Genomic DNA, 24,137 nt, shown 5'->3' on the forward strand with positions numbered 1-24,137 from the left:
CTTTAGCAGACAAATTACCCCTGGTGTCTGTATGCTGAGAGGAAGGCGTCCTTCCCTGGAACAGCAGTGGAGACTGAGTCAGCGCCTGGAGACCACTGGCAGAAAGGCAGCCCCGCACCACAAAGCCGGAGGGCGGGGTGGAACCTAGATATAGAATCCATGGTTAATACCGTCATGCAGGCTCCCTGCTCGAGAGAAAGCAACCCACTGCCAGCGAGTGAATTCTGCAGGGCAGGGAGGACTGCTCCGCAGAGCTTCCCAGGCTGTAAAGCTTTATAGGAGCAGACAAGCTCATCTTCCTCCTGCCAGGGGGCTGAGGGTTTGAACCCTGAACTCTGTGCTTAGCACCCAATGCTCAGCTCACAGGGCCCCCAGGTTCTGGCTCCTTTGCCTCCTCCCATGACCCGCTTCCCAGAAGCCACTCAGAAGACGAGTTTCACAAACACTCACCTGACACAAAGGCCCCTTCCCCCATGGAGGGGAGCTGCCCTCCACCGGCAGGGAGCGACCTCTCTCCACTGCTCCCTTCCTCGTCTTCTCTCTGGCTGTCACAGTGGGTGCTTCGGGCCCAACCCTCAGCTTCTTCCTTCGCAGAGAGGCATCTCAGGGAGCCCCACCCAAACGGTTCCCGGGAGAAGGCGTCCTCAGTCATCGGTACACTGTCCCTGGGAGGTGATTGGTCTGGCAGCTGACACACCCCAAGTTCGAAATCCGCCAAGATTTGAATCTTGCTGAGGGGTCGGTCCATCTCCTCCGGCTCGGCTGCCCTGATGCCTGGAAGGTCGGAGCTGGCCTCCCCCTTTCCCCCACCGCCCGCGCTGCAGTCCATGGCCCGCTTTCTCCGGGGCCAGTCTTTAATTGTGTCCGGAGGCGTCTTCCCATTGTGCTTGGGTGATGGTGTCCAAGGAACCCCAACCTCTGCTTGAAAAGGAGAAGGGGTGCTGGAGGGGCAGCGGGTTGGGGTCCAGGCCTGGCAGATGTGTATCTGCCCCCCGCTCTTGCCGGGGGTGCTGTGCGAGGAGCGGACGCAGGGGGGTGACATGTAGCTGCTGTCGGGTTTAGCAGAGGGCCTGTTGCCCCAGGACCCCAGCTCTGGGAAGGCGCTCTCCTCTCCCAGCCGGCAGTCCTCCTTTCTTAGGGGAGGCTCAGCATCTAACCCAGAACCCGCTTCAATCTTTTTAATCCGAAGCCTCGGGAGGCCAGACGCTTGCATCTCCAGCTCAACCTCGTAGGTCTTCGGGCTGGTGGGGGCATTCTGGGGTTCTCGGTGCGCTGCCTCCTGGTCCTGCTTCTCGCCAGCTGAGTGGCGGAGGCTGTGGGAAGGCAGCAGGGGAGAGCTGGACTCAGAGGCAAAGGGCGGAATCCCCTGGCGAGACAGAGGGGCCTGCTCGTCACAGACAGCAGTCTGGAGCACCTGGCCTCGTTCTGGTGAAACGCTCTTTCCCAAGTGGTCCCTGTTATGGGGGGCCTCCTCATGGAGGGTGAGGCAGTCCGTGTCACTGGCAATGAGCAAAGGGGAGGAGAAATGCCAGTCTCTTCCCAAGCCAGCCCTAGGGTCACTGGGGCTTTCCGGAGAAGACCTTGGGGCGAAGCTCCCTTCCTTCTGGCCGCCAGTTAGGCTACCCACAGGGGACCCTGAGGCATTAGGCTGCGGCCCTGGGAAGCACTTCCCCACTGGGTTACAACTCTTTCTGTTCCTTTTGGCAACTTTTGAGGGAGGTGGAGGAGCGAGGGTATCAGATTGACCCATGTGTGAGTTGGTTGGGGGGGTTGAGAGCCCATGGGGTGATTTCTGGGGCACTTCCCAATCCAGTTCTCTAGCGGGGGGAGAGTCCACCAGAGACTCCCTCCGTGGCCTCTTCCCAGAAACATCACCTGAAGGAGAGCTAGCTGGCTCCTCTGGGGAAAGGGGCGAGGACGAAAGCACAGGTGGACTTTCTGCTCTTGCTCGGGCTTTGACCAATGTGCTGGGTGTTTGTGCTTGTTCTGCCCCCTGGGACGTTCCAGGGACCTGGGGAGCCTGGCCTTGCCGGTTCTGGTGGATGTCTACCGTCTCTCCTGGCAGCCCCAAGGCAGCCGTTTTCAAGGGCTTTTTAAGACAGTGTCTGACAGGAATCAGGACCCCACTCCTGGTCTGGACATTTGGCGCTGGGCTGGAAGGTACTGACTGTGACCAAGTAGCAGTCTGCAGGCTCTCGGCGGGCTGAGCAGCGTGCCCTCTGGGAGTCCTTGGCATCTTCTTTCGTGGAGGGCAGGTGAGGCCTTGTGCCAGCAAGTATCCTTTTTGAGGCGTTAACGTCAGTGCAGAGGGTGAATCACAGCCAGACGAGGAGGGGTCCTTTGGGGGCTCCTGAAACGCTGCCTGTTTTTCAGGGGTCATTTCTGCAGGGGATCCCAACAGCCTTTCTGGGGGGTAGCCTGGAGCCTGTGGTGTACGAGGGGGCCTTCCTGGCGTGGCTGTAGATCTTGGGGATTTCCAGGAATTCTTCTTGGGCGTCTGGAAAGACAAGTGCACATCTCAGGGCTAATTGTCCTAACTGGCAGTCGCTAAGGCAGTGGTTCTCAACCTTCCTCATGCCACGACCCTTTCAGACAGGTCCCCAACCATGTTATGTTCGCTGCTACTTCAAAGCTGTCAATTTGCTACTGTTATGAATCGTAATGTAAATCATCTGACATGCAGGATGTATTTTCATCGTTACAAACTGAACATAATAAAATTAAAGCATAGATAGTGAGTAATCACAAAACAATATGTAATTTTATCTTGTGACATGTGTATGTGTTTTCCAATGGTCTTAGGCGACCCCTGCGGAAAGGTCGTCCGACAGCCCACAGGTTGAGAAGCGCTGCTCTCGGGAGTGCTTCAATCATTTCGAAGATGATCAGGAAGGCCTCTAGCGATTCAGTCAGCCAAAGGAACGAACCCTTTCTCCCACCTCCCCACACACTCAGATTTGACTGTGGACTTGCTCCAGCACCTACCCGTTCCCAATTCTCCTCACAACAGTGACGCCGAGTATCTTGCATAGTCCAGTGGAAACATACTTGGCCTCTCATTGGATCACTCTGCTGACAGTCATCCACTCGCTCTTCCCCTTTCTTCAGCCAAGACAGTCATTTCTGCTCTTTGCCCCGAGGAGCCTCTGGGCACCCCTCATCTGCTCACCCCCATTCGACAAGGGCCTAAGTGGTTATAGGCTCTGTATTAGCCCCGAGGGGGGCTGGTGGTTCAAACTCACGCAGACAGATGAACAGATCTGCTTCTGAAGGCCAGTCTTTCAAGGCTCCCTGGAGCAGTCCCACTCGGCCCAGACGGGGTCAGCAGGATGCCACCACGCCACCATCACAGTGCACTCTTACTTACTAAGCAGTGTGTAAGGAAGGGGACTGGGGGTTCCACTTCACACGCCCAGGGGCGTACTCCAGAAAAAAACTCGTTTTAAAGTGTCTCTGGGGTCAGTGGATGTCTGAAGACACGCTCTGTCAGGAACCCACTTGACTTAGTCTTATTAGGGTGCTTTCGCATAAGGGTCCATCAAAATGGTGAGCTTCAGGGGACCAATGGGATTCAAGAGAGCAAGGAAGTCTCGGAAGGTAATTTGCCTCTGGAAAGATCACAGCCTAGGGAACGATGGGGCAGTTGCACTCTGTCACAGAGGCACCAGGAATCACTGGGCCCAGCTGGGGAGGGGAGACGTGAGCAAAGGCAGAGAACAGACAGGTAACAGATATGCACCAGCCAGTGTTGCTGGGAGGGAGGCGGGCTGAGGAGTTAGGGTGGAGAGCGCAGGAGGAGGCGGCCAAGACACTGACCAGGGCTCTAGAGTTCTGTGATTCTTTTTGAACCCAAGTTCCATTTTAGAAAAAACAGAATGCCCTGCTTCAGCAGACAGCAAGTCTGCAGAGTTTCACACCAGATGAACGTTTCTAGAGGCCACTCGCTCTGACCCCTGTAGAGGACGGATCTGAGAGGGCAAAGTCACTGAACTGTCCCAGGTAGAACTCAGGAAGAGTCTGAACAAGAGCAGGAATTGCCCATAAAATGGGCAGGACGGGGCTGACTGGGCCAAAGCAAAGGGTGACTTCCAGGATTCTAACACGGGTGACTGGATGGAGTGGACAACCCAACTCAAACAAATGACCAATTACTGTCCAAGGGGCTTCAGAAGGTCTGTGGCAAAACGGAGTGAAAATAGTGGATTCCCCCAGAACTTTTGGAAGCCCCGTACAAATTCAGACCAAGCTTCTGGGGAGGCTAATTGGCAGATGGAGTTACTTTCATCTCCTCCCGACAATCTTGGCCTCAACTAAACCTGCCATCTTCAGTCCCCACCTACCCAACAAGCATTCCTCTGATCAACCCCAAACCCAAATTTCTACCTGCTTTTAATTCCGTAAGGTGGTCTGTGGGGCCCCTTGGCCATGTCTCTGTATTCCCCTAAAGCCCACCACTTTGAATGTGCTAGAAGAAGTATACCTGATAAGCTGTAGATAGCTTCGAATCTGTGTTTCTTGAAGGCCTTTTAGCCTGGGCTGAGACCTTCTCCGAGGGGCTGGTCATTTCAGACACTGCCCCAAAAAGAAGTCTTTTGGGAGACCGAATACTTTGAACTGGGGAATTTTCTCTTTGACCTACAAATGAAAAACAAACAAAAAAGATAATATTTTATTCCTTCACCTCGTCTATCTTCTCAATACTGTCACAAAGAGATTAAAGTCCTTGAAAGGTACTGGGAGCAGAATCGTACCAATTACATCAGCAACTGCAATGACTGACTCTGGGTCAGACTTCCCATCAGCCCCAGCCCCAGCCCATCCAGAAGAGATGTAGGCAATGGGGAGATATGGTTCCAGTAACAACTAAGCTGCAGGGGCATGACGACATTTTATCAAAGCCGTGTCACGAGTGAATGTTACTTTCTATGAGCCAGAGTCACCTCTGACTCCTCGCCACCCAGCAGTCCTGTGCCGCCTCACAATTGCGAATAGTTTGAACCCACTGTTGCAGTCACTGGGTCCATCCATCTGAGGACCTGCCTCCTTTCCCTCCCTCCACTCTGCACTGGGTGTGATGCCCCTTGCCCAGGACTGGTCTCTCCTCACCCTCACCGCTAAGGAGCACGGAGACCGTAGCTCCTCCGAGAGAGAGAGAGAGAGAGAGAGAGAGAGCTGGGTGTTTTCTGGCCGTGTATGGTGCATTCTGTTCACCACCAACACTGGAACCCAAATGCATCCATTCCTCTGCGGCCTTCCTTCTTCAGGGGCCACCTGGCACATACACGGAAAATACCGTGACTTGGGCCAATAGCCGCTTAGTCCTCAAAGTGACACCTTTGATGATGGTGTGAACTTCACTGTAGGAATCCACAGGACTGACTTGATCTTGGCAAAACATCTGTTCATACAGCCGTTGCCTGAGCCTCAAATACACAGACCTGTTCTACTATGCACTTTCCCAATATCAAAGGAAAAAGGCTACAATTCCTTTTCCCCCCAAAACACACTTCCCCCACCACATCGGAATGGATCTATGAAGCAGGCGGGCGCCATGTTACCTGACTTGTCGTGCTGAAAGGAGTGAACTCTCTGAACGCTTCGAGACTTTGGGTGAGATGCTGAGTAGAAGGAACAGGAATGTGTCTTGTTGGCTAATAGTTGCTTGATTCGAGGACTGCGTCTCAAATTTTGATCTACAAAACCAGAACCACAGTCAGTACTACTGAGGAGCAGGGCGTGCTTGACGTTTCCCCATGTAGTCAGAAATGGGTAGGGATCAGGCAGCCCAAGTACAGGGCAGCAACTCTGAAACGCACGGCTTCCAGTGTCCCGAGCCTACGAGGACCTCTGCAGAGGCCCCCGAGGTGCACTGGACCGCCGTCTTCAGAAGTCTCCCAAACTGCCGCCCTGAGGCGTGGAAATCAGCGTGGTGACTCAGCAAGTACAGAACATCAGGTGTTTGCATAGGAGGAACATCAGTTCAAATATAAGAATATTTCAGAGTTGCGGGGTTCCTAAGGGAATCTGAAAAGGTTGGCATGTCTAGACTTCCCGATTTCTGCACTGAACAGGAGCGTTCTGCACAATGAAAACAAGAGAGAGAATTTGTTTGGACTTGGCCTCCTATTGGTTTAGGTACGCTGTAGCACCAAGCACAGCGTAGGTTAGACTTCACCCTCGATCCCATTTCTATTGGGCAAAAGCATTTCTTCTCCAGAAATTCTCTAAGTAAATTCAGTGTCAAAGAACATTCTGCTACGGACACACATTGAGCCAAAATGGTGAGATCTGGATCGTCACCGTTTCTGTGAAACACCTGAAGATCTGCTCGGTAACAACACACGTGCAGAAAATACACTAACTGTGGGTTAGGCTCACCAATTCCTTCTTTTTCAGGGGACTCCTCAACAATGTCAACGTCAGGACCAGGATCAGAGGACCTTGAGAAAGGAAAAAAGCACGAGGGTTGTTCGCATCACTCAGCGAGCTGCAGCCCACGATCACCGGGCTGGCTGACACTGGTGTTGCCAAGTACCCTCTTTACATGACTGTCGAGCAGAAAATTGATAGAAAAATTTCTTGATAATTAATTTCGCAACATCAAATTAATCCATCATGTTCACACCCAGTAACTTAACTTCCCCTGCCTTCAGCATGAGCTTGATCGGGATGAAATGGAAGCACAGTGCAGGCAGAGCAAACAGATAGTGATGAACCCAGGCTTGGCATGAGCCTGGGTGTACCAAAGTAGTGCAAATAAAGCAGGTAAGCGGCAGTCAACGGCCAGGTTGGACAGGGAAGCCGTGGTCAGGAGCAATGGGAAGAAACCTGCTCTCGCATACAGGTTTTAAGATCACTCTGCTTATGTGGGTTGGATGGAGGGGTGAGAGACCAGTTACAAAGCTACTGGAAGAGCAGAGGCAAGAGGAGTTGGTGGCTGGGAGATGGCAGGAAGTAGTCTTCCTTGGGAAAGAGAACTAATGTTGGATGTGTATGAGATGACAGAAGGGAGAGTTGAAGATGACTCTGAGACTGAGGTAGTTAAGAGTGCCATGAAGTGATCATGTCAAGACCAGGTGGTGGTAATGAACAGGTTAAGTAGTATGTTATATGTGCTAGGAGGGAATTACGAGCAAGGTGAGAGGGCTGGCCAACCGGACACCAAGATTTATGAAGCTAAAAAACAATAGAGAATCTTAGTACATAACAAATGAACATAAAAAGGAAGTCTCAAACAGGCCAAAGCATGTGTGAGAATCTGAAAAATGGAAGAGATGGTATTGCAACCGCGAGAAGTAGAACAAACTAGCCAATTAGTGGCACAAAAGTGACTGATCATGCATTCAGGGAAAGGTGTTGCACAAACAAAAATGAACTCTCCCAAATCGGGAGTGAAAACCCATGTCACCCTGAAGTATTTAAATAGTCACTGGAATTCTCTATATAACCAACGGCCAAAGCCAGCTCACTGCCATCCAGTCCGTGCTAACTCAGTGACCCTGAGTTTCCGAGACTCTGTTTATGGGAGTAGAAAGCCTAACCTTTCTCTCGTGGAGCAGCTGGTGGTTCTGAACTGCTGACAGTGTGGATCACAGGCAAACTCTCAAAACACACACACACGAAACAAACACGCAGGAGGGATGGTAAGCATCAAATTCAGCAAGTAGAAAAAATGTGACGTGCTACCAGTGGGCTTCAACTAAAAATCTGAAGTTTTAAATTTATCTTTATAATATGACAATTTGTATAATCTATTTGATACTGCTGGAAAGTATTTTAAAAATTGTTATATAATTCACAAGTTTGCTCTTTCAAGACAAAATGTACTACACTTAATAGTCTTTTAAAAGTATATTTATAAAGTTATGCAAATCTTCACAACTACTTTCAAAACATTTTCCACATCCTTAAAAGAAAGCTTGTATCTGACAGTCACTGCCCACTCTTTCCTTCCCCCACAGCCCTGGCATCCACCAATCCTCTTTCTGTCTGTATGAATTAGCCTATTCTGGACATTTATTTTATGCATTTTTATCTCCATATAGACATAGTATCATAGTATCTCCAACATAGTGGTCTGTTTCCTTCTACTCAGTGTGTTTTTAATACTCACTCATATCATAACATGTTTCCTTTGTTTTCATGCTGAATCGCATTCCATTGTAGGTATCTTTTGTTTATTCATGGTTTCCTTATTCACCGATTGAAGGACATTTTGGTTGCTTTCTCTTCTTGGCTTTCATCGACATTACTAGCTATGAACACTCGTGTGTAAGATTTTGTATAAAACGCTGTTTTTAAATTCTGTTGGGAGTGGAACTGCTGAGCCATGTGGTAACTGTGTTCAACTTTAAACACACACATTTGTGTGTGAAAACATGCATGGATCCTTTTGCGTTTAACTTTATGAGGAATTGCCAAAGTGTTGCCCAAAGAAATGGCATCACTGTACAGTTACTCACAATGTGCGAGGGGGCTCAGTTTTCCCGTACCTTTGCTTGCAATGTTTATTACTGTCTGATTTACTTAGGTTTTATAAATTATTATGGCTGCCTTGATCGTTAAAGAGATGGGTCAACACGTGGCTCCCAGAAGGGGCTCCACCAGAACAGCTGCAAGGCTGGCGCAGGGCGGGCTGCACTGCATGCTGCTGCCCACGGCAACATCCTAAGGCAGCGTTTCTCAACCTGGGGTCTCGATCCCAAACAACCTTTTCACAGGAGTCGCCTACGACCATCAGAAAACATATTTCCGATGGTCTTAGGAACCCAGACACCGCTCCTCTACCTGTCTCTGGGCGGATCAGACCATGAGTACCTGGTGTGAAGACTTACCCATGCTACACCATGCTTCAAGACAAAATTTCATTTACTTGTCATTAGAAACCAGTATTTTACAATATATAAAATGGCATATTGTTTTCGTGATTCATCACTATGTTTTCATGATGTTCCATTTGTAACAATGAAAATACATCCTGCATATCAGATATTTACAAGACAATTCATAACAGTAGCAAAATAGCAGTGATGAAGTAGCAACGAAAATAACTTGATGGCTGGGGGGTCACCACAACACGAGGGACTGTCTGAACGGGTCACAGCATGAGGAAGCTGTCCTAATGAGTACAAAGCAGGACCTCACTGTGGTTTTACTGACATTTGATTCTCAGTCTTGCCGATCCTATGGCTGGTAGTTCTACTCTGTCCTACAGTCACTTGAGAAATAACTTGTCAACATTTATGCTATTTTTAAATACCAATCATGCTCAGCACCTTTTAAGTGCAGACTGGCCATTTGTGTATCTTCTGTAGAAACATGCCTAGTCAAATCCTTGGCTCAGACTTTAATGGTTTATCAGCCTTTCCATCATGAGACGTAAATCTTCATATTTTCTAGATTTAGTCCCTTATCGTACACATGACTTAAAAATATTTTCTCCCATTCTGTGGGTTGTCTTTTCACTTTCTCGATCGTGTCCTTTGGACATGAAACTTTCTACTTTTGATGTTATCCAATTTATTGAATTTTTCCTTCTATTTGCATTTTGGTGCCATATCTAAGAAGTTAATGCCCAACCCAAGGTCACAAATATTCACGCCTATGTTCCCTTCTGAGAGTTTAATGGCGTTAGCTCTTTTTATGCTTAAGTCTTGAAATGGTTGTGTGTTACTTTGTTTATCTAGTATCAAGTAGGGATGCATGCATTTTGTAACCATATTCTTTATATTGGACTATTTGCACTATTTTGTAACTTCAAAAAAGAAAACTGTTGAATACAGGTTGCCATTTCCCAGTTCCCAATGAGATCTTCCAATCCATAGACTAGACTTTGGTGGGAAAACACTACAATGCAAACTCAATGCATGGGTTATAAGGCTATTGATTTCTTCAAAACATCCTGACAGTAATCGCTGCAGCTGCAGCCAGCCACATGTTCCATCTGCTCTCACTCTCTCTATCGACACAATGTGCACTGCAGCTTTTGTGTCTGCTTTAAGGGTGCTAAGAATCAAGAGCTGGTGCATCAGTAAAACATCCTGCATACACTTTGAAATGCCGTATAATTTTACTTCGTGACGTTACTATGGTTAAGCTGGGTAATGCACAGAATGTACTGACTGGTTTTTGATTACATGCAGCAGTTAAAGCCTAAATGCAAAGCAGTGAAGCGGCGAGACAAGCCATGAAGCAGACAGAGGCTCACAGGTTGCTGGGAAGGCTGGGTGGGCACTACTCACCTGCCCTTGATCTGTTTATGGAGCAGTCTTTTGGAAATTTGCTTATGTTCTGGAGTCTCTGCCACACTCTTAGTCAGCAGTTTATGATAGTCTAAAATGTAAACACAGCATTCATTTATAAATTCCACATAGCCTGCAACAAACCTAAGGCAGTTTGAACTTAACACGTGGCTTCTTTTGAGCTGGGGTGGATCCTGATGGCCCGCAGGCTAACGTCTAACGACAGTATTCAATGTACCAAGACACAGCAAATCATCAGCACTACTGCGTAACTGCCTTCACTGGAACACGTTTGTCCTGAATCGGACTTTATCAAGAAGGGTCAGGATTGGAGGACGGATCTTTAACAGCCTGTGATCTACAGATGACACAACTTTGCTTGCTGAAAGCCAAGTGAAGCATTTACTGATGGAGGTAAAGAGAATATAGCTGTTAGTATGGGTCATATCTCATGCAAAGAAGACAAAAATCCCCCAAATGGACTGAAAAACAACATCACAATAAACAAAGAAAAGATTGGAGGTGCCAGGAATTTCATTCTACTTGGATCTACAATCAACACTCATGGAAGCAGCAAGACCACGTTAAACCGTCAGAGAGCAGAGGTGCCCCTTTGAGGACTAAGGTGCGCCTGACCCAGGCCATGGCATTTTTAATATGCATTTTACATGCGTATGTGCAAGCTGGAATACAGTGTTGGTGAAGAACATTGATATCACCTTGGGCTTCTAGAAGAACAAATACATCTATCTTGGAGAAGCATCACCAGAATGTCCTTTAGAGAAGGGATGACAACTTGGTCCCAAGTACTTTGGACATGTTATCAGGGAGGGTCAGTCTCTAGAAACAGACGTCATGCTTGGGGAGGGCCAGAGATACACCAGGCGACTTTGGATGAGATGGGCTCACACGGGGCCTGCAACGATGGGTTCAACCATGAACACTGAGGCTGGCACAGAATGTTCTGTGTACTCGCTCTCCGAGTTGAAACGGACTCACTGGCATCTATCAACAGCAGTGCTTCTCAACCTTCTCCATGCCGCCGCCCTTTCAGACAGCTCCTCATGTGGTGGTGACCCCCAACCTTAAAATTATTTTCGTTGCTACTTCATAACTGTAATTTTGCTGCTGTTATGAATCATCTTATAAATATCTGATATGTAGGATGTATTTTCATTGTTACAAATTGAACATCACTAAAGCATAGTGATCAATCACAAAAACAATATGTAATTATACATTGTGAAATATTGATCTCTAATGACAAGTAAATGAAATTTTGTCTGGTAGTATGGGTAAGAGTCTTCACGCAGGGTATTCCTCTGTGGGCATATCTGCATGTGGGCGGACCTGCCCAGAGACGATAGAAGAGCGGTGTCTCGGTTCCTTAGACCATCAGAAATATGTGAAAGGGTCATTTGGCGCCCCCCCCCAAGGGGTTGAAACTCACAGGTTGAGAACCGCTGCTCTAGTTAGCTGTTCTTCTATCTATGATTAATTGTAATAATCAGTTGTCAGAGGAGAGCTGGGCTCCAGAAGGTTCTCAATGGCTACTTGTTTAGAAAGATTGCCAGGCCTTTCTTCTGAAGCATTTAGGTCAGCTGGGACTTCCAACCTTTCTACCTGCCGTTGGTACCAACCTGGGACTCCTGGCACCCACTAGGATGGCTATATAAAAGAGCATAGACAGTAGTAGGTTTTGGTGAGGATGTGGAGAAATTAGAACCCTCATTCACTGCAGCTGAGAATATAAAATTATGCAGTTACTTTTAAAAATAAGTAGGCAATTCCACAAAAAAGCTAAACAGAGTTACTCTATTACCCAATAAGCCCACTTTTAGGTATATACCTAACAAAATTAAAAACTTAAAATTTCCATATAAAATCTTATGCACAAGTATTCATGGAAGCATTATAATAGATAAGGAAAGGGAAATAACTCAAGTGCCCATCCATTGGTGAGTGAATAAATGAATTGTGACAGACCCCTACACTGGAATGTAGCCCAAGCAGGACAACAAGTGAAGCATGCTGCCCCAGGAAGGCACCTTGAGAACACTGTGCTGAGTGAGAGGAGCTGCAATCCCCAGGCCGCACACTGCATGAGGCTACAGAAAGTTCACAGACAAATGGAATGAAGAGACCGTGAATTCCCCGCACCATCTCGGCAGCCCCCACATGAGCCATGTGTATGGAATGAGGAGATGTCTACAACAGGCAAATCTACTGAGACAGAAAGTAGACTGGTGCGGCCGAGCGCTAGGAGAGTCCTGAGTGCTGTGGGGACAATTTCTTCCTGGGCGAGGAAAACAAATGTTCTGGAGTTGGATAATGGTGGTAGTTGCATAACTTCTGTGAATACGGAAAAACAACCCAATTGTGCACCTTCAAGGGGAAATTGTATGGCACACAGTCCTCTCTCAATTAAAAAAAAAACATACAAAGGACAAGGTGACAAAAACCGTCACTTGTACACAAAAACTTGTGTACAATGGGTCAAAGCCAAATACTACCCTTTGTTTTTAATTGGTTTTATTAAATAGAACAAATATGTAAAAAATGAAATCATGTTTAAAGAACCTGTCTAAAGTCTTTCTCTTTACTTGCTTATCTTCACTGTATATAATCTTCTGTGGCAATCACCAGCCACTTACTTACTACCAAGCCCATATCCCTTCCCAGCTCATGCAGGTTCATCAGCACACAATGTCCATTTTGCTTTATTCTCTTAGGAATTAAGGCTTACAACTAAAACGGAGGGCAAAGAGAAGAAAAAAAACCCCATGGCTAGTGGGTGAACAGGGCACTAACCCAACCAAGGGTAATAAAGGTGTTTTTTTTCATTTTCAATAAGGTAATGAAGGTATTATTTATATCTCAACAGGAGTGGAAAGAGGGACCAGACTTCAAGCCAGTGTGCCAAGACGTGAATATAACTTACCTGCATGAAGCAGGGAACCAACAGAGAGGTCTGTAGGCCGGCCCCATTCCCAACTATGCGGACACACCCACCTCCCCTCCCAGAAGAATGCACTTCAGAGGACAGCACTGAAGCTCCAGCTCTAGAGAGGGGGACGTCTGACCAGAGAACACAGGAGCACACGAAGAGGGAAGGAGAGAGTGTAACACATCCTGGCCCACCAAACCCTTAGGATGATATTCCTGCTCAGAGAAAACATTGTACAGCAAGGACCATAGGGCCAGACCCACCATGAGACACAGACATGACCACTGGTCCCGAAGGGATCATCTGCCCTGGATTCCCTGTGTTTCCAGTTCCATTTGTACCAGTGTACATCCTCTGGTCTAGCCGGATTTGTAAGGTAGAACTGGAATCATGATAGTGGGGGGTGGGGGGAAAAGCATTTAAGAACTAGAGGAAGGTTGTATGTCTCATTGTTGTTATAGTGCACCCTGACTGTCTCCTCCCGCGACCCTTCTGTAAGGGGATGTCCAGTTGCCTAGAGATGGGCTTTGGGTTCCCACTCAGCATTTCCGCTCATTCACAATGATACGTTTTGTTATTTGATGCCTGCTACCCGATCCCTTCGACACCCTGTAATCACACAGGCCAGTGTGCTTTTTCCATGTAGGCTTTGATGTTTCCCTGCTAGATGGTCGCTGGTTTACTTGTAAGCCTTTAAGGCCTCAGGCGCTATATCTTTTGATAGCCGGGCACCATCAGCTTTCTTCACCACATTTGCTTATGCACCTATTTGTCTTCAGCGATCGTATCGGGAAGCTGAGCTCATGGAATGCCAGCTTAATAGAACAAAGTATTCTTGCATTGAGGGGGTACTTGAGTGGAGGCCCAATATCCATCTGTGGCCTTAATACTAAACCTATAAATATATGCACATAGATTTACCCATCATCACATATAAATATATGTACATGACTGTATTTAGACCTCTCTAAATGTCCTGTGCCTCCTAGTTCTTGCCTCCAATTCCTTTTACTTGTCCCACTAACGTGCTCAGCCTTCATTTGGGTTTCAGTAATTCCTCTCAGTTACACTGCCCTTGATCAAGCCCTACCAGGCATCTTACACCCTCCTCGTCACTGATTTTGGATCACTTTTCCCTTGTCCCTGTGTTTCCCTCACCTCCCCCCTCCCATGTGTATTGAGTATTTTAAGCTTCATATTTTTTTCGAACAAGTCTTCTTGTCTGCTTTAAATGGCAAATTCCTCTAAGAGAGGACTGTATCTTAAAACTCTTCATACCGTCACCATCAATATACAGTAGACAGCTAGACTAAATGTCCATATTATGACATGATAGGTTCCATTTTCCAATGTGTTCATTTCAGAAATATGTATTCCATCTCACTCAAATTGCTAACTGAAATTGCAAAACAAAACAAAAATGATGTAATTACAGGCTTTCTAGAAGGTCCAGCTGCCCCAGCCTGCCTCCTGATGAGGGTGAGGTAGTTACACAATTTCATGTCAACCTGAGAAAAGAATGAAGGGGTGGAGTCTATCCTGTCCATCAAGTCACAGCCTCCCTTCCTCCCCGGAGGCAGGACACACTCTCTCTCTGCTTCACTTTCCTGTTGACAAGCCACACAGAGGCACGTTGATGGCAGCCAGAGCCCTGGAGATGCCTCCACTGCCATCGGATCCACAGGACTTTTCTACCCACCAGCCAATGATATTTCTATATTCAGCATCATTGCAAGGGCTGTGTGAGTCTCAAGAGGAATGCATAGGCTAATATCAGACTTATGGGCACATATCAAACTTATGTACTTGACCCAGACTGGGATGTTTTACTGATGCATAATTACTTCTTGATATAAAGTTCTTCACTTATGAGTGTCTCTAGATCTGTTCTCTCGTCAACCTGGACTAACACAGAGGGCTCGGAGACACCTCCTGCAGGATAAGGGTCATCCTGAGATAAAAGGGTCACTGGAGATGTTCTGCTTGAGTAGAAGGGCTGCCTGCCGGTGAAACAACTCAAAAGCCTTGGATTTTCATCTTACAGTAAACTGGAGTCAGGAAGAAAGAGACAAGAGGCAGACCATGAGAAGTCTGTCTTATAAGATTGATTGTCTAGATGTTTTCCTAATATCTGGTATATGAGGGGTACCCCCAAAACCAGAATTGCACTGAGTCGAGTGGAGCTTTGGTAAAACATATTTTTCCCTGCTGGGTGAGCACAGAGCAACTTGCTCTGAGCTCGTGTGCCCAGCGGCGTCGCATGGAAAGGTTCTCTGGTTACAATCAATTTTTTGTAAACACAATTTCACTCAAACCTCATTTTTTGTGATGACAGATTTAAGAGAACAGTGTGCGGCTGTGTAATTTTCTTTCCTGCTCAGGAAAAATGCCGCAGAAACTGTTGTGATTGATGTTGAACACAGCTTACAAGGAGAGCTCTATGGAAAAAACTCAAGTGTACAAGTGGTTTTCTAATTTCAACAAAGATGAAATGTCAATTGATGACAAACCTCATTCTAGACTTCTGTCAACTTCCCAAACGGACAAAAATGTTGACATGTAGTGCATTTGTAGTTTGTTCCACCAGGCCAGACTGTTAATTAAGCTTTCTATTTAGAGGTTCTGAAAAGATTGTGTGTGTAGGTGTGTGACAAAAAAGGCCTCATTTGTGGCAGGATTGGTTTTGCCTCCACGACAATGCACCTGCTCACACAGTGCGCCAGTTTGGGGCAGGAAACAACATGCCTCTCTTGCTCCACGCACTTATTTTTACTTCCTCGAACGAAAGAGGACATGAAAGGACAGATGTGATGACACAGAAGAGATGAACAAAAAACAAAACAAAACAAAAAAAAAATCAAGGGAGGTGCTGCCAGCCATCCAAACAAAATGAGTTTGAAAAATGTTTCCAAGAATGGAATCACAGACTTGACAAATGTATTTAAGTGTAATGGAGAGTACTTTGAAGGTGATAAGGCTATTTTGTAGAAATATTTAAATAGATAGCTTTGAAAAACATTGGGGTTTCTTGGGGGCACACCCCCTCATATATTTCCTATAGAGATGAGCAGTAACCGCTGTGCTAATCTGTAGGAGTGGGGAGGGACCAGGATTAATTCTGTTTCCAGACTTGGCGGAAGAGGTAAAATGTACCCAAGGGTAAATTTACCCGATGGCAGCCTCAGAGCAGAGAAGCAAACAGACTGAGATCGAATGAATTTTTGCGGCAAAGAGGATTGGTTTGGGTCCAAGAAACTCCTTCCCGTTCCCCTAAAATGTAGTACCTTTAGTTCTCTTGAAGTTGTCAGGTTTATACTCCAGAGCCTCCACAGCTGACAACGAATGGCTTCGAAGAAACCCCCGCTTTAGTGATTTCTTTGAAGGAGAACGCATTTCCCGGTTGAAGAGATTTCTTCGAACTTTGGTCACTTCTGGAAAAAATAAAATTTCTCATTAGCAAATGCCCAGTCTGAGGAAACAGAGGTGCTTAACGAAACCAGTCTAGAGAGTAATTGCTGTATTCTCCTTTACTGATAGACGCATACTCCCACGGCACATCTAGGAGCCCGGGGGTGCTGCCAGGTAAGCTAACTGCAGGGGACCAAGATGAAGCAAGCTGCGTGAGTAGAGACAGGCAGCTTTGAAAACCCTCATGAGTTAGATCATTTCGATGGCAGTGGGTTTCTTTTCCCTTTGAACCTTTTACCTCTTCAAACTTGATTTAAACTCAACTTTTCAGGCATACAAGTTCAAATTATTTAAATTAAAAGTTTTCCTCCTTAAATGGATATATTCTTCAGAAATCACTTGTTCAATGTAGGTAATTTATAGCCCTTTTAACATATCCTAGTTGTATGATGATTCTTCCTGGTCTTAAACCTTTTGCTTGCCTGGTTTTCAGCTCAGCCTGCAGTACAGAACGTATTCCTTCAATTCCCAAGATTTCATTCCTTTTCTTAGAATTATTTGACCAGTTTTTGGGTTATTTTAAATTCTATTTTGAGTGTCAAAATAAAAGTAATTCTAAGATCATCTAGACAGAACCAAAGTTAGGAAACAACGCTGTAGAGGAGTGCAAGATGACACCTATCAGGATGGCCTCTGACCACGACTACGGGGAGGCTACCTACAAGGTCATTAAGGGCATCCCCCTGCCCAAGAGGTTTATTGGCACATCATTTACATATCATACAATTCAATAGTTCAGTCATCTGAAGGAGAATGGTACAATCACCATATCAATTTTAGAATACCACTCCCTGCTTAACTCGCTTTTAAAATGAGTTGTGCATTCACAATCAGTGCCAGAGCCCCGTCCCCCCTCACCTTCATTATTTATTCCTGAAATCCCCTTTCCCTCGGTACCACTTACCCCTGCACTCCCACCAACCCCTGTATCAGTTATTATCACTATGCATTCACTCCACTTCTGCTTCACAAACTGGGAAACCCAAGAGAAACAATAAAAACCAAAACAAAATAAAGTGGTAAGGATTAAATAATAACATAAAGGCAAATACACAAATAATGAGTGAGAAAGAAAAGACCCCGCCAACATCCAAAAGGGCAGCAGAAAAATTTGTCATGGAATAAAAGATGCTTGCACCCAGAACCAATTCAGGTTGGGTCTACAGGGAGGTCAACGATCCAGCATAATCTAGATTACAATGGTATCTGCCTGGTAGTAAGGCCGACTGAGACTCTTGTCTGGGTTAGAGTGGACCTGCCAGAGGCTCAGTCTGACGAGACTGTGCAAATGGGTTTTTGGACTCCCCTTCTACAAATTGGGTGTTCGTAATTGTAGCTCTGATACATTTTCCTTTGCCATATTTCAATTCTTTAATCGTCATCTTTGGATCACACAAGCTGGTGTGCTTCTTCCACGTGGACTCAGTTGAATACAAGACACGATTTTGATTGATAGCCGGGCACCATCTACTTTCTTCATCACACTTTGCTGTAGCATCCTTACCTTCAGTGATCATTTCACGAAAGTGAGTATCTAGCAGGCCCATATTATCAGAACTGTTCTTGAATTAGAGGCTAGTGTTATGCAGGAGCCCATACTTCATCAGCTTAGCCATGGGGTTTGCACATCTCAGGTTTATTTTGACGGTCATATGACACAATCAAAACTCTACGAGACTAACTGCAGCAATAGCAGCCATAAGCCAACCAGTAACCAAACAAACAGAATACACACACACCCCGAAAAGAAAAAGCAAGGTACAGCAGGAAAGCAAAGCCACATAAACAAAGAAGTACAGCACTGTCAATCACCTCCCCTGGGGTATTATTCGACCACACCCTCACCATCATCGATTTCCCCAACGCCTAGCACTCCAGACGCTGTGGGTATGAGGCGTCTATGTGAGGGCAGTGCCACTGTGAGCCGCATGCCTGAGTTTTTGTCCTACAGTTTGCGCTCTCATTTGACTGGCTCTGTTGACTCTATGGGGACTGATGCCTGGAGGGCCCTCCCCGGATCAATTCTTCCAAGTTCAGATCCCTGTTCCACAGATCACCACCTGTTGTGCTACTGCAGCGTCCATTGAGGACTGCCTGGATGGTGATCCTGGGTCTTTTTCCACCGGATACCCACCCAGCCGCGGGTTCCCCTAGATATAATGACAGCTACTCTCCGCCCCTCCTCCCATCCAAGTACCCCAGCCCTCAGTGTAAGGGTGCAGGCAGCTTCTGGCGTAGCCCTTGCATTCTGCCATGCTGCCTGCAAGGTCAGCTCTCCTGATCAAGATGAATTCTTCTTTGAGCAACTCATTTCAATAAAGCTCACAGGGAGGAGCACCTATTTACCGCTCACCGACACAAACATGAATGTAAAGGACACCAGGAGCCAGCACCGACGTTTCAAAAGCAGGTTTTCCATCTCCCTTCTGAGAGCTCTGTCACCTGACTTAGACTGCCTGGGAAACTAGTTTCTGACCTGCACGCCACATTTAATTTGTTATTCTCTCTTCTTCCCTCAACTTTCAAATAATGTAAGATCTAAGGAAAATTTCAAATACAATATACATACACCCTTCATCGGAATGCACCAACTGTTGGCATCTGCCCCCCTCTTTACACACATGCACCACCAACCATGTGATTACGCTGCAGACAAGACCCTTCCCCGCCTCCCTGTACTTAAGCTCTATCTTGAACCACGGGGAAGTCTCTCGTCTTACCACAATGTCATTATTATACGGAAATCATTATTACGTACCTAACATTGATATGATATCATTGAGCACAAAACCCCTATTTACATTTCTCTAGGTGTCCCAAAATATCCTTTATAACGTCCACCCCTAAATTTAGAATCCAGGCAAGGATGACGCAATATACGTGGTTGCCAGCCTAGCTGCCTTTTGCATAAAACAGTGGCCCTTCTGAAACACCTTGCATGGAAAAGTCCCTCTCTTTTTTGTCTTCAAGGACTCTATCTATCAAGATCTCAGGTCAATTATTTTGTAGAATGCAATACTTTGAGATCGTACGAAAACCATTTTCATTGGGCATTATATTTGGACATGTTTTATTAACAATGTATAGTCATATGCCTTGGCTCAAATGCACACACCCATAATGAAGCTTATCAGATGGTAAGCATGTACCCCGAGTAAACAAATACCTTGTACGGTGTCCTTCATTGAGAGTGGAGGCTGCAGCAGAGTAGAGCAAGAATTCTGGAATATGAGGAAAATTCAGTAAGAAAAAAGCCTAAAAGCATCTATTTAAAATAAAATGAACAGAAAACCCTGAAATGAAACACTTTCACCTTTGCAGCTCCACTTGTAGGACTCGACAATAGAAATGGTCATAAAATGCGCAGAACCAAACAGCTTGCAAGGATACAATATCTGCTGCTGTACTGCTCTAAAGATATAAAATCAAACCCTGTATGCCCCCAAAGAATGAAGCAATTAATTGATACACTCATCTGATGCAGGCATTAAAGGAGTAAGGAAAGCAGGGTAAGTAAAACAAAAAAAATGAGGTTGTGCTCTGTAAATCTTCACCTAATAAATAATAAAGAAAAAGTATTGGGACACACTCACAGAAACTTTTATTAAACAAAAGTACCAAAATGTGAAATTATCGTTTCTCTGCGTATCTTACATCTAGGTCTGTCTACTTCTGAAGGCAGCATTTCCAGCTTTCTAACCCTCTCTTAAAGAATTCTCTTGATTTGTAAATTCTGTTAGGAGTAATTCTCGCATGACAAAATAATAATTTCTAAATTATCAAGGGTTCATGAGGGAGGGGGAAGCTGGGAGGGAGGGGAAAAATGAGGAGCTGATGCCAGGGCCTTAGGTGGAGAGCAAATGCTTTGAGAATGATGAGGGCAATCAATGTACAAATGTGCTTTACACCACTGATGGACGTATGGATTGTGATAAGAGTTGTATGAGCCCCTAAAAAACAATTTTAAAAAGAGTAATACTCGCACCTTGGGGAACCTCAAATCATATTCCTCTTAAATATTCTTTTGAGATTTGAGAACAAAAAAGATATTTGAAGGGGAAACTTCCAGGCTACAGAGTGGATAAGATCTGGTTTCCTTACACCATTCTCTGGGGACAGCCTTGCTACCCTTAAAGAATCTGCAGGTGCACTGTAATGTAGGGGGTGGGGGGGAGGGGAGGACTTTAGCAATCTGCCAGGCTTTTCCTTACCAATGTGGTTCTCATTTTTCTGAAAAGTTCTTCATAACAAGCCCCTGTGAACATCCTGTGTCCTTTGAGAAAAAATCTATCAAAGGTACCCTTTTCAAACGCCCAATTGTCACAAGCTTCTGAGCCAACCTCTTTGTCTTGCATTTACCTGGTCCAGCAGTTACCTTTGGAGCCACTGTCTTGAATAACCTTCCTGAAGGTACTCTTAACAAGTACTGTATATATTCTAGTATAAGCCGCCTGAATATCAGCCAAGGCACCTAATTTTACCACAAAAACGGCATAAAAATGGGAAAACCTCAGCTTATACACGAGTATTTGTGGTATGTTACTGAAAGAACTTGTCTGTGGCCACCCCACTGCCTGCAAAGACATGTTTAAACTTGTTTTGCTGAGAATAACCCATTCATATTCATTACAGTATTCTGTTACCCCTGGATGCATAGTGTTTCATTTTAACTAAAAGATGATTAGTCTACTATACTTAGTCTGCAATTTTCTACATCGTAGACATCTGTCTTTGTTAATCCCTAATTTTTAGGGGCTCTTTGCTAATCCCATGTGCGTGCAGGAGAGGTGTACACACCCTTACACATATTGGCATATACAGAAAAAGGTGTGCGAAGATACACAATATATAAACTGTTCTTAGGGATTACTTTTGGAAAATGGGTGGAGTCACAATCTCAGAAGAATTGAGATGATTGATTTGGGCAATTAAAAAGTGTTAAAGCATTCTTAGTTTCTTTTCTTTCCTTAGCAAGGCATTGATTCCACTCAGTAAATAGCTTCCAGTTGGGAATTCTTTGGTAACCAACAACTTTCAAATTCTTATAAATAGAAAAACAATGACCCCCCAATTTTGATAGTCTTTTCGTTGTCAATTTGTTCAAGCGCACAGCCTGCAAAGTGCTTTTCAGTGTACCACCAAAGTCCAGTGACCTCTTTGTCTATGCTAATGACTATTTTACGAATATTTCTATCCACCTTCACAATTGCAAAGTCGTTTGATCATTCCAGCTCTTATTTACTTGCTGTTTTAGTTAATTCCTTAGTCAGTTGGTATTTCTCGGATCACAATTTTACGTGCATGAAAATGTTTACTTTTTCTTCTGCACCTTGAAATGTCCACTTCCTAAACGCGGACAGAGCCACTCCCTTTCACTCTCTTGCGCCACCCCGAGCCAGAGCGGACACTTTCAGGGCGGGAGAGAACTCACGTTTTTTGCAGCTCTCTTGGACACTTTGGGGACTTCAATCTGTCGAAGATTCTGGGAGCCTTCTGCGATGCTTTTATGTCGGATTAATGCATTTTTTCTTTTCAAAGCAGGAGACAAATTTAGATAGATGTTATAGTTAAATTAGAATGGAAATGAGGTCTTAAAAATAAAGGGACAAGCCAGTTGGCCTAGATTTATTGCTCTCCTGCTTCCCTCATCTGAGACCTTCAAGAAACTGCTATCAATTCAACCAGCTATGAATAGTGGGAAAATTCAAAATTAAGCAGAAAACCCTAAGCTTACTGCATAAAAGGCTCCCACAACTCCTGACAGTCAAGAAGGGCTATAAAATAATAGTGCATATTGCCTGTGTGATAGAGTGCCAGGTGGGCACTGTTCACTTAGACTATTTGCCTTGGCGTCAGACACACAGGCAACTATCACTCAATAAATTACAAGGACAATGACAAGTGGACCCAGTTAACGATGTTCTTTGCAGCTCTGGAGCCAATAGAAGCTCCTGTGATGCCTACCTTCTCTTCTTGGCCGACCTGGTGCGAAGCTCCTCCAGTTGGCTGGAATCAGCGCTGCCTGGTGGCACTGATTGATGAGTGCTCGGGCAAAGAGGCGACTTGCTCTCCTGTGTCATGGAGTCGTCACTGAAAAAGTCTGATGGAAGGGCACTAGCCAGCTTCTGAGGAATATCAAACCCAAGGCTGTTGTAAAGAGTTCCCAGTGTCTCTGGGACAGAGTCAGTGTACCTGTGAAACAACACCATGAAATATAACACTGAAAGTCATCTTTTCCCCTCCACGCCCTCCCTCCGGAGTCCTGCCGGCCTGGTGGGTTACACACTGAGGTGCTAACTGCAGGCTCTTGGTTCGAACCCACCAGCCTTGGGAGAGTGAGTTAGTGTTGGAAACACGAAGGACCTTTCAACTCTGACAGAGTGGGAGGGGTTAGGTATAGGACCCCCCCCCTGCCCTCACCTAGCAGAAAACAGTAGCCTTGTGCTTCCAGAATCACAAGTGCCAGTGCCATCAGGAGGTAGCTCTTGCTAACAGAATTTCAACGAAACCCTCACTTACAATCCCAAAATTTCCTCCAGAAACTTTGTTAGGCAGGCGGAATCCTCAGTTAAAGACACTATGCGCAGCAAACCTGCCACCTGCAGGAGAGTACAGAGAATGACCACGGGCCCTTGGGCAGGGAAGCTAGAAGCATTGAGGCACTGCCGCTCCCAAAGCTCTCGCGGAGCCGTCGACTTGCCTCCTCCACGACTTGTTCCGCATCACTGGCACTTTCTTGAATGACAGGGCACTGTAGACACAGCTCCAAACGAAGAAATACTTGAAGCTGGCACCTTTCGAGGAAGAAACACTTGGTCATAGCTACACTCACCCAGAAACGAACAGCTCTTTCCTCAACACAAGGAATCACAAAAGGGTGCCTACAAATTCCCACGATGGCTATTAGGTGACTGTGTTATATAAAGAATCAACACAAAAACATCTTTCAAGCAATTGGCAGTCTACTTTAAATTGATACATGCAAATGTTGGAGTTTTGTTTTATAGCAATGGTTAAAATTTTTTTAAAAGTTACTTACTCCCTGACTTTGACTTCCTTATCCAATATCTTTCCTAGATTCTGCCGAAGATCTTTACTGGTTTTTAAGAGGTTCTCTTTTATTTGTTTCAAGCAGTTCATCTAAAATTAAAAAAATATATGAATTCCATTGGAGACTATTAGTTACAATGTTATAAAATTATTACTTAAATACATTATTTTTAGGATCCTTGGTGGCGTAGCAATTGCACCTTGAACTGTTAACCACGAGGTCAGTAGTTTGAATGCACCAGCGGCTCCTCGGGAAAGCGTAGGCTTTCTACTCCTGTTCAGGGTCACCATTTTGGAAACCCCTGGGGCAGTTCTGCTCTGTCCTGTACGGTTGCTATGAGCTAGAAATGACAGTGAGTCTGGTATTTTTAAGATCATCGCCATCATTGTGTTTTTGTTTTTTTTTGCCATCATTGTTTTTAAGGAGCTCC

General features: G+C 45.6%; 1 protein-coding gene across 1 annotated transcript in view; it reads right to left on the minus strand.

Moving 5' to 3' along the window:
• The window catches only part of TICRR (TOPBP1 interacting checkpoint and replication regulator), a 52,711-nt gene that overhangs the window by 1,807 nt on the left and 26,767 nt on the right, over nt 1-24,137 (minus strand). The window contains exons 9-21 of the mRNA XM_075557836.1: nt 23,696-23,796; nt 23,357-23,450; nt 23,176-23,255; nt 22,621-22,848; nt 22,088-22,184; nt 19,823-19,877; nt 16,473-16,619; nt 10,242-10,332; nt 6,379-6,440; nt 5,559-5,693; nt 4,481-4,635; nt 451-2,497; nt 19-144 (exon numbers count right to left, since the gene is read on the minus strand). Coding sequence (XP_075413951.1) covers nt 19-144; nt 451-2,497; nt 4,481-4,635; nt 5,559-5,693; nt 6,379-6,440; nt 10,242-10,332; nt 16,473-16,619; nt 19,823-19,877; nt 22,088-22,184; nt 22,621-22,848; nt 23,176-23,255; nt 23,357-23,450; nt 23,696-23,796 — 3,418 coding nt within the window. The remainder of the gene's footprint in view (nt 1-18; nt 145-450; nt 2,498-4,480; nt 4,636-5,558; nt 5,694-6,378; nt 6,441-10,241; nt 10,333-16,472; nt 16,620-19,822; nt 19,878-22,087; nt 22,185-22,620; nt 22,849-23,175; nt 23,256-23,356; nt 23,451-23,695; nt 23,797-24,137) is intronic.

This window comes from Tenrec ecaudatus, chromosome 9 (genome assembly GCF_050624435.1).
Source record: "Tenrec ecaudatus isolate mTenEca1 chromosome 9, mTenEca1.hap1, whole genome shotgun sequence".
Taxonomy (NCBI): domain Eukaryota; kingdom Metazoa; phylum Chordata; class Mammalia; order Afrosoricida; family Tenrecidae; genus Tenrec; species Tenrec ecaudatus.